Source organism: Charadrius vociferus, unplaced genomic scaffold (genome assembly GCF_000708025.1).
Source record: "Charadrius vociferus isolate BGI_N301 unplaced genomic scaffold, ASM70802v2 scaffold218, whole genome shotgun sequence".
NCBI classification, from domain to species: domain Eukaryota; kingdom Metazoa; phylum Chordata; class Aves; order Charadriiformes; family Charadriidae; genus Charadrius; species Charadrius vociferus.
The window spans coordinates 2,471,284-2,486,130 of NW_009650084.1; the positions used below are offsets into that span (position 1 = coordinate 2,471,284).

Genomic DNA, 14,847 nt, shown 5'->3' on the forward strand with positions numbered 1-14,847 from the left:
GGGGAAATAGGAAAGAAGGAAAAAGTGGTTGGCTGGTAGGGCTCCGTGGTGGCTGCCTTTGACCCCCGCGATGGGCAGGAGGCTGGAGACCAGGAAGGATCCTGATGTTAATGGTTAAAGTTGAGTTCTGGCACCTTTCCCGATGGAAGCAGATTCAGCCACAGACATTTAAAATCGAAAGTATGCAAGTAGTCTGAAAGTTTTTTTGCTCAGGGAGCTAATTTTATCACTGAGATATTAGCTATCCGCTGTCCTTAAGTTAAAGGACTCTCTCTCCTGGCACTCGTAAAATATTTGTGCAGTTCCTTCTACACCTTGAAGTAAAGTGTAGTTGACATAGTAACTTTAAATGGGTCATCTTTTAGTTTCTCCTTGGTTTCTTGCATTTGATTAGGTTGATGCTGTAGTAGCGAAATTCAGAGGTGCAGAAAACTCTTCAGTAGCCATGGGCAGAAGGATTTTTGTCGTGCTTTCTGCTATAAATGTAGGATCTTGTATTAGTAATGAGTAAAGGAAGCACCGGAAAGGGTCATTTTAAACTCTTTTTCTGCAGTTTCAGATGAAATCAGGTTCTATAATGAATTGTGATGTCTCTGTGTGACCACAGGGACGGTATGTATGCCGTGAATCAGCTGAAGTAAGAAATGCACTGAACTTCTGATGTCTTACCTGTTGCTCCTAGGCTGATAGTATCAGGCTTACTGTGATTGCAGTAAATCACTCAGTGATGCACCTCTTGGGCGATTCACCCATCAGTTGGCTCTAAGCTGATTAAACTGTATTCCTTTCAGGATATAATTAATTTTAATTAATGAAAATCTTTTGAAGTAAATTATTCACATTCGAGTTCTGAGTTTGATATTCCTAGAGGTATACATATCTGCCTGTGAGATATGTTCCCATCTTGCACTGGAAAGTGAAGTCATTGGGTAAACCATGACTTGTCAATCAAAGACAGAAAACTACATAGGGAAGATGTGCTTACTAAAAGAAGATACAGACTTTAATATCAATTATACAATTTCAGGTCTTCTGTAGCAACTCTGAAGAGGCTCTGTTTTAGAAGTGTGCTTTATGTACTGGATAAATTGTTTTATTAAAATCCAGATTCCTTAAAATGTAACCTGGAGTTGTTAATTATATTATGGAGTTATCCCCATAATTAACTGTTCTTTCTATCCTATGCTGACTGCGGATTTACACTTCCTCATCAGTGCCCCTGGGAAACACAAGTATGCTGTGGAAGTTGAGCTCCTTGCAGTTTTGTTGCCTTAGATAAACTGTCAGCTGTACATGGGTGGCCTTTCAATCAATTCAGTTCTGTTGGCATTGTCCCCAGCTCCACCCTGGTGCCTGTCACTAGCAAGGCGATGGAGACTGCTGTTGGCTGGCAGCATAGCAGGCATGGGTGGTGATCAAGGGGCTTCTCCTTGGAGGTCCTTGAGCTGGTCTGATGCTTCTGAGTGATTGTGGCTGGCTGGTGTGGTCCACTGTACACCTGGGCAGAGCCTCAGGCTTCTGCTTTTGGAGAGCTGGCGGCGCTGGCCCAGTGCTCACATTGTCCTCAGGTGAACGTGTTCCCACTGTTTACATTTAAAGAGTAGTTGTGTTAGCAGAGGGCTGCGTGGTAGGCAGGGTTGTGTGCAGTACTGTTTGCGATAAGCTGAATGGAGCAACCACTTTTCTCATCAAAAAACATGATGCTGGTTCTTTACTTCCCCAAAATAGCTTATGTTAGCCAGATTGAAAAAAAAAAAATCATATTTGTGCAGCCACAATCTTGTTATATTCTTAATTGTCCTGTGGCCTTCATCACAGAATCGCTAAGGCTGGAGAGCACCGTGGAGATCATCTAGTCCAACCTCTTGCTCAGAGCAGGCCCAGTGACAGCAGGCTGCTCGGTGCTGTGTCCAGCCAGGTTTTGAATATCTCCAAGGATGGAGACCCCACAACCTCTCTGGCTGACCTGTGCCAGTGGTTGGTCACCCTCACAGAAAAAAAAATGTTTCTTCATACGTGAATTGTGGTTGTGCAGGGGGAACTAACTGGGGCTTGAGATGGTGCCTGTGAATGCAAACATAGCAGAAGCAGCTCGTGCTAGGTTGTTGGTGGTGATTCTGCAGTGTAACAGGGCTGGCAGAGTGAAAAATTGTTTTTATCACAGACATATCCATGATTAAATACATACAAGGAGATGTGGAAGGGCTGCTCTCACAGAGGCATTTGACGTAGCAAAGCCAGCCTTGAGCCAGCTACTGTCAAGATGACGTGCCTCAGTACAGAAAAGCAACGGAGCAGCTCCCACAGGTTGTAATGTGGCACTATAAAATGCATCCAGATGTGGCACTGGAAGCTCAGTGTTTTTAACTAATTTAACCAATTATAATTAAAATATTAATTATAGCTAATCTGGGGTTTTGCACTGTACTGTGTTCTTCTGAGGAGATTCGTTTTCAAATTATAAGGAGAGCAGAGTGGAAGACAGGGCAGCAGATTAAGAAGTTTGCAGGTCAGGCTGAGAGACTGCTCCCATGAGACAGTTACAGGAGAAGCTTGTTTTGATGGATCTCTGCAGGGGCTCTCATTTCTGACACTCTTCAGGCTGCTATTTCCTTTGAAGAAAGTCCATTTCCTAACATTAGTACTGCTTGGTTGAGAGATGACAATGCCGTGGAAATCCTGGTTTCATGTTTCGGTACCTTGTCGATGCCGCTGCAGCGCCCATCCCTGTGCTTTCTGCAATGGAGCAAGATCTTCTGGCTGCGCGTGAGCCCTGGGGCGAGTCGCCTTCCACGCAAGTGGGCTGGCTGCCATGTAACGCTGGGGGAACGGAGGAGATTCCCTCCCTGCCGCTGCTCAGCAGTGGGCTTAATGGTGTCTCCGAGATCCCAACCCATCTCCCTTTCCACTTTTAGTGTTGGCAAAACAGGAGCTGGGCCAGAGCTGAGAGCAAACTCTGTCCAGCTACTAGGAGAAGGCGGGCCAAAACAGTGATAAAAGCATGCATAATTTTTTCCACAAGGACAATGCTGATTCCACCAGTGCTGTTTGAGCTGAGCATGTGGTGGCAGATGGGGACACAGTGGTGGGAGGTCAGGAAGTTCCTGTCCCTGGGTAAGCCCCGTCTGGGGAGTGGTGCTCCATCCGTGGCTGGGCAGAGGCAGCTCTGCTGTGTCGCCCTCACACTTTCCTTGTGTCCCCCCTCCCGTTTTTAAATTGTATTTGGGGCTACAGTCTGACACATGCAGTTCTAGGCCAAAAGCAAAAAAATTAGTTGCTTCCAACTAGTCTGAACGATTTTTTCTGTTCCTTTTTCATTAAAAATTATGATTTATTGAGATGAAGAAGTACAGGGCAGATAAACTGAGAGCAGGTAAAAGAAGAGACTTGGGATTTTGGCGTGTGGCTGAGGAGAAGTTGTATGATTGAGTCTAAAAGACTGGCAGCACTTTGTTTGTGTGCGCTTTTACTAGTGAAGTAAGGCTGGGTTGGACACCTGCCCTCTGCAGCCATTCATGTCTAGGGCTGCCACTGGCTTTGATGTGAGAGACCTGTCCCATAAGGCCATTTGACATCCTCATCCCTGAATGCCCTCAAGGACTTGGCAATACCAAGAGCACGTCTAACAAACCCTGACAGCTTTTAGTTCAGGGTGGAGATATGGTCATTTCAATTCAGAAAATGTGGCCAGGAGAGACCCAAATGTTAAGCATCTCTTGGGTGAGAAGGCTTCACAGGGAAATGGGAGATGGGGTTTGGTTCCCCCTGCCAGGCCATGGCGGGGCACGGGAGGGTCTGAAGAGGAGAAGTACAGCACTCCCTTTTGTCTCCTGTTAGAGTGAGGTGGCTTGGCAGGAAGCGGTATAAGACCTGGGGTGGTCGAGGGTGCACCACAAAGGACCGTGACAGTGTGGGTAGGAAGGTGGCCTTCCAGCTCGTGGTGAGGAGCGCTTGACAGGGAAGTGGCAGTTGTGGGTTTCCCTTTCCACCCTCAGAAGTGGGGAGTTGTCGGTAAATATATATACGGAGCAAAATGCATGGGCACTTCTGGGAGCAAGGGGCCAGGCCTGGTGACTCCTTGCTCCCAGGGGAATATCCTTTGCCGTGCTGTCCTTCCTGCCTGCCTCCCCTCTGCCTCTGGCCACCTCTTCTGCAGTGTCACAGCAAAGGCTGCCGGACTCAGGAGAGAAGGGTGGACTGTTTTGGGAACACATACCTGTTTGCTGCCAGCTGTGTTGGAGAACGCGGTCCCTGAGCCTCCCTGAGCAGTCAGTCCTGACTCATCTCCCTGAACTTCGTTCCTGCAGCCAGCTGTTGAGCGTCAGCACACGCAAGTGCGTTCCTGGACCGTCATCCCAAGTAGCACAGTTTTTGCTTCTGAACCTTTGTGTGTATTGAATGCCTGCAGGACTACTGCAGTGTTTCATTGCAGCTCCTCAGCTTGTCATATGTAATCCTGGGATATAATTAGGTAATATAGTGCCTGAGGTTAGGCTGGATGTATATACTGTCAGTTACCTTGGTCAGGTGGAGAAATGTAGGATAGCTGCTGCAGGCAGCTAAGACAATTGTTTAAAAATGTCAGAAACCATCTCTAGGGGTAGGCTTATGAATATTGTTCTTTTTATAGAACTAGACTAAACAAAGGAAGATTAAACAACCTCAACATGAGAATAAATTGACTTACTTCATCAGTGTTCAAAAGTTACATAGTGCTCCCTTCCCAGAGTTTCCGTTGACTTTCCCATCACAAAGGCCCTTAACACCTTGCACAATTTGGTCAAAGGGAAGAGTTTGGGCATGGGCTATGACCTGACTGGAATAGCAACTTGTGCCTTTAGTGTGTAGTTAAAGGTGTGAAGTACTGCTGTGATTTAATGATGTTTGTGGGAAGATAATTTTTTGACTTTTCTGGGCTGTGACTGGCTGGAATTATTGTTGGTGATTTAATACATCAGAAAAGTATGTGGCATTAGCCTTCCAAGAGTCTTTAAATAGCAGTGTCTTGGACAATGTGAAAGTAAAATACGGAACAAGTTAAAACATTCTCAATATGTGAATTGCTATCATAATGCCATTCTAATCTGAAGCAACTTGGAGTAAAGAAAAAGGCAGATGTATTCTTCATAAGGAGTATAAGTAGATAGTGAAAAAAAGTACTGTCTGTTTTTAATCTCTGGCATGTATAAACAGGTAAAGGATGATCAAAGATTTAATGACGAAAAAAATGTGTCAATTTTAGCTTTAAATTTCTGTGTAGTATAGAGAAAAATGCATGTATATAAGTGAGCAAGTTTGAGTAAATGTTTCAGACCAAAAAACTGATTGTTTAATTTTCCTATATCCCTAACATATTCTCTTACAGAAGGAGGAACTTGGATAAACTTTCTAAATTGAAAGAAAAAGTACAGTAGTATATATTCAGAAGCACTTTAGCTTCCAGTCCTTTGTACTTCTGCTATACTCTGTTCAGGTCTGGATTCACTTATGACCATTTTGATTGATCCAGTATCTCAAACGTATTTTTTAGGAAACCTCTTACATTGTGCCTGCTTCCATCACATTTCCAACACAGGTCAAAAACATTATAAGCCTTAAGGTTGTGTTAAAGCTTAGGTGAATGTGTGGTGGTGGTAGGAAATATCCCTTTTCACCTCTGATTGGCCAAATCATCAAGTGTCTGAAAACTTGTACTTCTGGGTTCAAATGAGAATTGTAGCCCTGCTTTTATACCGGTGGTGGGGTGTTGCGGTGACTTCGGTGCAGTGCTGGTGCAAGGTGCTGCAGCGCGAGAGCAGGCAGCAGGTGCCGTGGGAGCCGGCAGCCTGGGAATGTGCTCGGGTGGAGATGAGTCAGCCTCCTCTCACAGCCCGCAAAAATAAAAAAAATCCCTTTTTTTTTTTTTTTTTTGGCCTGGATTGCCTTACAGTAACATAATAAAAAAAGACATGGCCAAGGATGAAATCAAGGAAGCCAGAGAAGAGTTGGAAAAAGACGGGATTTCTTTTGTTTCATTTATTTTTACTTAGGTTACCTTCATGTAGCATATCAAAAGGATGCTGTCCTCACGCATGTTCTGAAATAAATGGTGTAAAATTTTCCAGCATTGTGCCAACCTAATTAATAGAAAGTGTAACTGTGTTTTTAGCAAATTTATTCAGCTACTTTTATGGAATTTTTGTAGGCTGTAGGGGGTTTTTTGGGTGGATCCAAGAGAAGAACTACTAAACATCCTCTGTTCCCCTCCTTTCCTCTGCCTTTTCTCTCTGTGTGTGCTCCTGCTGCCTTCACCTTTACTGCTGCTGGCAAACAGCCTCTTGCAGGGTCTGAGGAAGGGTGTGCATCTTCAGCAGAACAATGTAAAGGACAAAACACAAAGTGCTGTCAAGTGTGTGGAGTAAACAAATTGCAAAGTAATAATTCATTTTCTTTCATCTTTTTGTGGCTTTCATCCTCAAGTAGCAGTGACAGAGACAGTGTTTTGAGATGAAGGTTTTCAAGATGGCTGAGAGGGAACTGACAGAAGAAATTATCCAAGTTATAAAATACAAGAATTAGTTTTATACACAAGGATTAGTAGGAAGAACTAGAATATTGTAATGAAAAACCTAGTGAGTTAGGTCTTTTGCATTCAGGGGAGATAGAGCATTTTATAGATGAAGCATGGGACAAACTATCCATTATCCTGTCTGTAGGTAACAATGTAGCCCTTAAAGAACATTTCAAATGATACAAGTGGGAAGCAGAAATAAGTTTTCAGGTAAAGTCTATCACGCCAGTGGAGAATCCTGTCCAGCTGTTAATGTGGGAGCAGAAGAGATGTGCTGAAGAGCTCGAGTTTGCAGACTCCGTACTTCATCTCTGAATTGAGATATGGTGAAAGCCACAAATCAGTTCTACGCGTTGAACTTTTTTTAAAGGTGCCAGAAGTCTGGTGGTGTTCCCTAGCATTTGCTAGAAGAAAATGTCTTGGGGCAGCTAACATTGCATCTCCTCTACCACTTTATAAAAACTGTGCCCAGCCTTTTCTCTGCCTTTGTTTGTCTCAAGTGCTGTGGGATTTATGATCTCTCTGACTACATGGGAGGTCTGTGGTTTCACCAAGATGCTCAACCTTCCTTGTAGCCAAGGTGCCCTCCCATATCTCTTCTGTACATGAGGATGTCATCTTAACACTGGGGCATGAACCTGGTAGAGCATTTCTAAATGGTTTAGTGGATGAAAGTGTTCTTATTTGTCAATACAGTTGATGCCATTCTTACATGAGCATTATTTCTATAGATATTCATGTTGGTAATTCACAGTGAAGTCTGTAATCTTTCATGCAAATAATCCCTAACTTAGGGGAAAATATATTGTTTTATTAGCTGGTTCTATTTTAATAGATAATTTATGGGGTCCTTAGTTTAGTATACAGATAGCAGGAAGGCTTTTTTTTTTTTTTTGTCATGACAAATGTTTCAGTTGTAACTAAGGGATAAAACAAATTAGCCCATTTTCACTGCATAGCTATGTGCTGACTGGGTATTGTAAGTCTTTTGGTCTTATTAGTCCAGTTGTTTATCTAGTGGAGGAAAACTTGTTTCTTAGTCTACTGAAGACTTCTGTTGAAATATTTGATAATGTAAAAGCATTGAAACAAATCCTAAGATTGTAACGAAACCCAAATAAGGCTGAAAAATTACACTGGTATGGACTTAAGGGGCTGTAAAGAATTAGAACAAAAGTTTGAAAAAAAATTAGTACATTAATGGTTTGTATTCATAGTGCACACATTAAGGGAAAAATCAGCTAAGTGAGGGTAGACATTCCAGGAATTTTCGTATTGTGCTTGAAGCTCTGTCCCTTTTATGGCAATGGTAAGTCAGTTATCTGCTAACAGAATAAAAAAAGATAAATTCTGGCTGCCATAAAGCCAAGATGCATGAGCAAGTAGTATTTGGGGCCAAAACTCAGAAGATTTTTTAGCTGTGAATGCACGTGTGTTTTTAACAGTTTGTAAGAACAGACTAAAGCTATGTAAATGCTTGTAATGTTACAGCTTTGCTTGAGAAAATAATGAGGTTTTGTACTGAAACTATCATATTTATTCTTTTTCTTAGCTGAATATTGACAGGAGCTGTATCTTTGTTAAGAACAGCTGCATTTTTGGAATCAACGTGGAAATATTTAGAGAGAAACGGGGAATAGCAAGAGGTATAAATGAAAGTGAGAAGAAAGTAAAAAGCTTAAAATGATCCTAGGAAGTCTATGTTTTTATCCTTTTTTTTTTTTTTTTTTTTTTAAAACAGTACAGTGATTCTGAGGAGTCAAAGTTGCGTGACTGATCCCAAGGGGCCGGAGTAGAAACCAGGGCAAGAAGCATCCCGGAAGCTAGGGATTAGAAGAGATTATCAAAAACTGGTATCACAAAAAGAAAAAGTCAGGGAAGAGGGAAAGAACTAAGTGCCAGAGCCCTGCACTTAGTTTTGCTTAGCTGTAGAACAACCGTGGGAGCTGACTCTGGCTCCTGGCCCCTGCCACCAGTTGTGAGGACCCCCCAGCTAGCAGTCCCAGCCTGGAATGGGTTGTTCTTCTGATCATTACTGGTAAATCCCAGCTGGGGGAAGACTCAGCCGTGGGTTCTGGTGATGTTAATTCTTATGCAATGTAATCCTACTGTCTGTGACTTTCTATTACTATTTTAAAACTTACTTCCCGTTATGGACCTCGGTGATATAGCAAATGTTGTACCAGTGCCTAAAGTCTTTGGGTTGATGTCTCGACTCATGCTCTTGAGAATGTCAAAATAATAGTTCAAATCATGCAGAAAAACAAATCCATCTTGCTGGGGACATGCCTTTGAAAATGTGCTCTGATTCACACTGGTCAGACAAACAGTGGATGCTGATTTTTCATGCATTTTCCAGGAATAGTGTGCTGCTTGGTATCTATCAAATAGAGCTTGTGATCTTGAATGGACTAGATGTGTCATAAGCATAGAAAAGCTTCGGATGGTAACCCTTGAGACGTGCAGGCAGGCAGCTGCCAACCTTGCGGTTATTCTAGCTCATTGCCCTCTGTCCTGCCAGGTGCAGGGTCAGTTCCTCAAAGTTGCTAATGATTTCAGCTTCCATTTAGTTAATTTTTAGAGTAGTTGGAGGTGCTAAGGCTATGGTAGGATTTTTCCTAGAGCTTCAAGTAGACCAAAGATGACGGTGGCAGGGCAAAGCCAGAAAACTGCATGGATCAAAAATGAGGAAGCTGGTTTTGTAAGTATGCTTCTGTGTGCCATCGTTATAAAAATCATGTTTTCTTCCATGTGTCTTCAAATAAATCCTCAAAGGCGTGAGCTTAGCAAGTGATTGCCTTATACCCTCCTGTGTCACCACTGTCTTTGCAAAGGTAACATACATACCTCTTAAAAGGTGTTTGTTCTAAACACCTTCCTAACATTCAGATGCACTTACTCACCGAAACCGCAGGAGCTGCTAGTGCTGGACGTGGCAACGTGTGAGCAAGAGGAGAAGGCCTGTGCGATCCTGTAGATAAACTATTCCCAGATACTGCCAGGCCCACAGAAAGTACAAGTGCACAAAACACAAGTAGGAGGATATCAAGATAACTGAACCTGTGTTAAGGCCTGAGCTGACATCTACACAGTCCCCGTGCAGCTTGAAATGAAAGCCAGCATATTTTGAGTTTGGTCCAGAGTTTGCAAAGTACCATTTCTGTGCCCAATTTTAGTCACTCATACAATATGAGATGCGTCTGTGTATTGCCAGGCATGTAAGTCTGGACTGCATTGCAGCAGAAGACATTTTATATTTGTTTCATGTCAATATATCAATATAATTTATTTTAATAAATAGTCTCCTGATGGTTAAAATTAAATAGAATCACTTTAGCTTATAAAAGAGAACAGCGTGCAGAACTTAATGCATGGTCAAAAACAGTCCATCTACTGGCTATCCTTCATCTGTTGAGCTCAGGTTTATTTTAGCTGGACTGTTACCCTGTGCCATAGGGCCCATAAGCAATTCTTTGTTTTTGCAAATCCCCATTCATTATCACAGATTAAGGTCTGAACATTTCATGAAGAACACGTGAAAAGTTCTGCATTTCCCTCCCTGTGCTCGTTCAGATGTATGCCATCACTGCAACGGTAATGGGCAATTACATGGAACGGGTTTGCACATGGTGCAGTGTGTATCTATATTGTCTGAGAGAAATCTATGAAATTGATTGATATGGGAAGGTGCATATGTGATTATGTCATGTCTTGTATTGTTTTCGATAACGCCCCTACGTTTCTGATAAATGTGGTTCAGCTGTCTAGAAAATTATTTCACAGTTCTAAATCCAAAGATATATAAATCATATGAAATCAGTCATGGAGACGGAGAATGAGTACTCTGCGAAGTTATACCTATTATTGGATGAAGTATTGCTGAAAAGACTTGAATGTTGTGATGTACTTAAAACATGAGCCTCTTATATGAGGTTTTCAGTACCTGAAGACAACTAATGAGTTTCTGGAATGTTAGGTAAAGTGTAAAGCTTGGGTACAACACCACAAGTTAAAAAAGAATTTATAACATTGCATGTAAAGTGATCTGTTTCTCGTCACTATTGTTTGCTGTGGTAGAGAGTAAAAAAGTGCAGAATTCCTGTGCTTAGATTTATAGTATTAGATGGAAGCTGCCAAGAAAGCATTTTTAAAATCTGAATCACACCATGCTAAAGGCAGAATTATGATGTACCTTCATAATTAACCAATCTTGTAGGTAGTCGCTTGTGGTGGGCAGTGGTCTGTGTGTTTCCCTCAGTACTAATTATTAATCTGATAGCCCAATATCACATGAGGTAATTCACGGGAATTAGTCATTTGACTGAATTTTGGTGCTGATGCTTCAAGATCTGACTGGCTGCAGGAATTATTAGTGACTAAGTGTAAAAGTGTGTCTGTCATGGAGAAGCCTGATCTTACCGCAAGCGTCAGCTTCTTTAGACTAGTTATTTGCCTGCCTCTGTTTGTGGGGCAGAAAAGGGATAGGACTGTAAAGGAGTCAGGGCACTTTGCACATTGTGGTGAAATACTGAGATACCAGGTGGATGGAGAAATAATTTCTAAGCATATTGGCTGGGTAAGGCCCACAGCTGCGCTTAGATGTCCCCCCATGCTTTCCCATGTGTCCTGTGCTCCCGGTGGCATACGTACTATTTCAGCCTTCCCTTTACACCTGCTTTACTGTGGCATATGAAAAAGATGTGCTCGCTTTTGCCTCCTACACATAAAGCCTTGCAGGTGAATCAGCACCGTTTGCTTTTTGCTGGCTGCCAGCACCTGTGTTTTGAAGCAGGAGCGTGTCTGGGGCTCAGGCTGGCCAGCAGCAGGGCTGTGCTTGGAACTAGATGATCTCTAAGGTTCCTTCCAACCCAAACCATTCTGTGATGATCCTTGGCCTGTCCCACTGGGACTGCAGAGTTTTTGTCTCCAGCAGAGCCTGAGATAGATTTAGATTAGGTATTAGGAAGAAATTCTTTATTGTGAGGGTGGTGAGGCACTGGAACAGGTTGCCCAGGGAAGCTGTGGATGCCCCATCCCTGGAGGTGCTCAAGGCCAGGCTGGATGGGGCTTTGAGCAACCTGGTCTAGCGGCAGGTGTCCCTGCCCATGGAAGGGGCTTGGAACTAGATGATCTCTAAGGTTCCTTCCAACCCAAACCATTCTGTGATGATCCTTGGCCTGTCCCACTGGGACTGCAGAGTTTTTGTCTCCAGCAGAGCCTGAGGTGGTAGCGCTGCTCCATCCCTGCCTGGAGTCAAAACTGAACTCTCCAGCTGACTGCAGTTGGGAGCAAGAGCAATGTCTGTTGCATCCCCTTCAAAACCTACAGGCCATGAGAAACGGGAGGGAACAAGCTGTAAAAAGGCCAGAAAATGTCAGTAAGATCTATGTGTCTTTTCTTACTCTTAGGGTGCTTCAGTGATTTGTTTATGACATGAGAAATGAGTTCTGTCACCGAAGAATTATTACGTGCAGAGAAGTAGGCTAGCAGTCTCGGTCAGCAGAGTAAAAATGGGTTTTGTCAGGTTGGTTGTCTGAGGGTTATTTGATATTAACAGATTTACAGAGAGAAAAAAAGAGGCTGGTCAGATGTCCCATGCATGTTTTCCTACCTTTCAACCAGTGTTACCCTGTTACCTAGCCAGAAAGTCTAGTGTCATGTCTGTATTCACTTTATTTTTTTCATATATGTTTGTTTCGACTGTATCTGCTTTTTTTTTTATATATGTTGTCGGGACTTCGTGATGATGGGCTCATTACTTCCTAAAAACTTTGTCAATTAAAATATAACAGAACATGTGAAAATATATGCTATTATCTAATGTCAGGAAGCCATTAAAAGCTTCCGGATGTGTTGACAGGTGAGAAGCTAGGTGTAGTGATTAAGGTAAATTAGGAAGCGGAAAATACCTCCTAAGGCTCTATGCTGAGTCATCACAGATAATTTTTTTTTTTTAAATGATAAAGACATTAACAGAGACCTCTTCCAAAATGTTATCAGTAGAGTACAAGGCGACTTTTTCTATAGGGTTTGGTTTAATATTTCCCACTGTTAAATGAACACTTCAAACTAGCTTCAAAGACTGCGGACGTATTTCTTGGTACCTGTTTTTCTTCTCATTGTAACTCTGACAGTGCAAAGGATACAGACTACTGGGTGGGATCTTCTGGTAGCCTTTGAGTCCAGAGGTGTTTCCAGGGAAGTGTGAAGCACGACTAAGAGTGGGAGATGATTGACTGAAACCCGTAAAGTTTTGTGGCTGTGCCAGCTGGTGTATTGTATCTTTTTTAAAGGATACTGACAGTTGATACAGATCACAGCACCTAGACCCTCTGTGGAATGCAGGAATACATGTGTTTTAGGGAAGAAGCAGCCCAAAGTGTTCAGGAATAAAAGGGGACTTCCATTTTCTTTTATTTTGTTTCTTTTTCCTGGCTTTATTAAGAAATACTGGAAAGGAAAATTTTGGAGAAAAATTCAAAAGAAATGTACATTATGTATTTTTGCCTCAGAATAGGCAGTAAAATAAGTGCTAGGGTAAGGATAAAAATATTACTGCTGTACTTCTATTTATCAGAATTCTTTCTAAAATTATAAATAGTTTGAATAAACAACTTCATTTTGGAGCCTGCAGTATCAGCCAAACACAATGCCTGTGCACTGCAGTCTGTACTATTCTCAATCCTGTGCTAAGTACACAATCATGCCTATACATTGGCATAAGATGTCTCCTGACTAAGATTTTTTTTCACCAGAAGCATGGCATTTGTTTTTATAATAGAATGAAGTATCTGCGCAGATACTTGTTTTGGAAATCTTCATTTTTGTTAACAAGTTAATGATAGTGACACTTTATCTCTTTCAGCATTTTCTTTTTCTCTATTCCAGACATATGCCATTGGTGCCTAGTCACAGAAGTATCTGTTAATAGAACCCCCTCAATATTACAGGCAATATTCAAAAGTATTTTATAATTCATTTCATGCAAACATATCTAGCACTGCTCACTCCTTTTAAGACTAAGACATGCATTATGCATAATGTAGATAAAACCTCATTTTGGTAAGCAAGTAGCTGTTACAGATACTTTCCTCACTCCCTTTTATTTTTTTTCAGGACAAGTGTGATTAAACTCCACTCTCTCCCAAATGCCTTTAAAACCTGTGGGCACTTCTCACCTCTAAGTCAGGACCAAGGATCTAGGTGGATAAACAAGGAAGAGCGACAGGTTCCAATGAATTTCTTTTCCCTTGCCAATAAAGTTGGCATAGCCTAGATTCTAACTCTGGTATAAAAATAAAGTATTCTTTTCCTCTTCATTTGGGTTAAATTATGAACTTTCACACTTTGCAGTCTAGGGTTTTATTTTTCCAGTTTGCTTTGTTCTGTGGTGTGTTCATCAAACCTTTTTAGATAGGAAGCTATAGATGTTGCGTCCTGTCCAAAGGCAGAGCGTCTGCTTCAGAAATAAATCTATAATGTTGCCTCTGGACGTACACTGCCATGCCACAAAGCCCTTGAGGGCTGTTGCTTTTTGTCTGAATAATCCAATGCAGTTGTTGCATCTCCAGTGGTTCTCCTCCCATTGCACGTCCACCTGCTCCCTCAGCTACAAGCAGAATTGAAAACAGGTTAAGGTACTGCAGCCTGAAGTGATGAATCCTGCGTATTTATAAGGAGTTTTTTCCCAGCTGGGCACTAGACTAGCACTGAGGAATCCCAGATACAGCCCTTGCAGTTACAGTCTGCAGGCAGCAAAGAGCTCCTGCAGGCTTTCTGGGTACAGTTCTTTCCCTTTCCCCTTTTTCAGTTGGTGTATACATGGCACTGGTCTCCCTGAGCAGCTCCGGTGGGTTGCTCAGATACCCTGTTCGAGCAAATAGCGTGGCGCTCTGGCTCCATAAAGCTCATCAGATACTTACCTGGTTGTTGTCCTCAGATAAGGTCAGTTTGTTGCTGATCTGGCGGACTGAGGAAGATGTTGCAGGCGGTGTCCACACCAGCTGCAGGTGAACGTAGCTGGCTGCGTGCATGGGAGCAGAAATCCATTCACTATTTTGCTACAAGCTGCTTTGGCCACCCTTGGGAGTGTTTTTAGCTTCCCTGTATCTCCTTTTCCCAAAGGTAAAGTAAGGATGACAAAACTTACTGATCTTTGAAGTAGGATATGTCAGTTGTATGATATTCTGTGATAGGGATTATACGAAGCCTGAAAGTGTATAATAAAAACTCATTTGACTGAGCTTGAAGATTAATTTTTCAGTATCACCAGCTTCAGGAATAAAAGGAGTGCGCAT

At 42.3% G+C, this 14,847-nt stretch overlaps 1 protein-coding gene across 1 annotated transcript in view; it reads right to left on the minus strand.

Annotated features, from left to right (window-relative positions):
* COL4A2 (collagen, type IV, alpha 2) overlaps window positions 1–14,583 on the minus strand; it is a 165,993-nt gene extending 151,410 nt beyond the window's left edge. Inside the window, exons 1-3 of the mRNA XM_009892158.1 lie at window positions 14,473–14,583; window positions 14,048–14,159; window positions 11,707–11,872 (exon numbers count right to left, since the gene is read on the minus strand). Coding sequence (XP_009890460.1) covers window positions 11,707–11,872; window positions 14,048–14,159; window positions 14,473–14,583 — 389 coding nt within the window. The remainder of the gene's footprint in view (window positions 1–11,706; window positions 11,873–14,047; window positions 14,160–14,472) is intronic.
* Window positions 14,584–14,847: the final 264 nt, after the last annotated feature.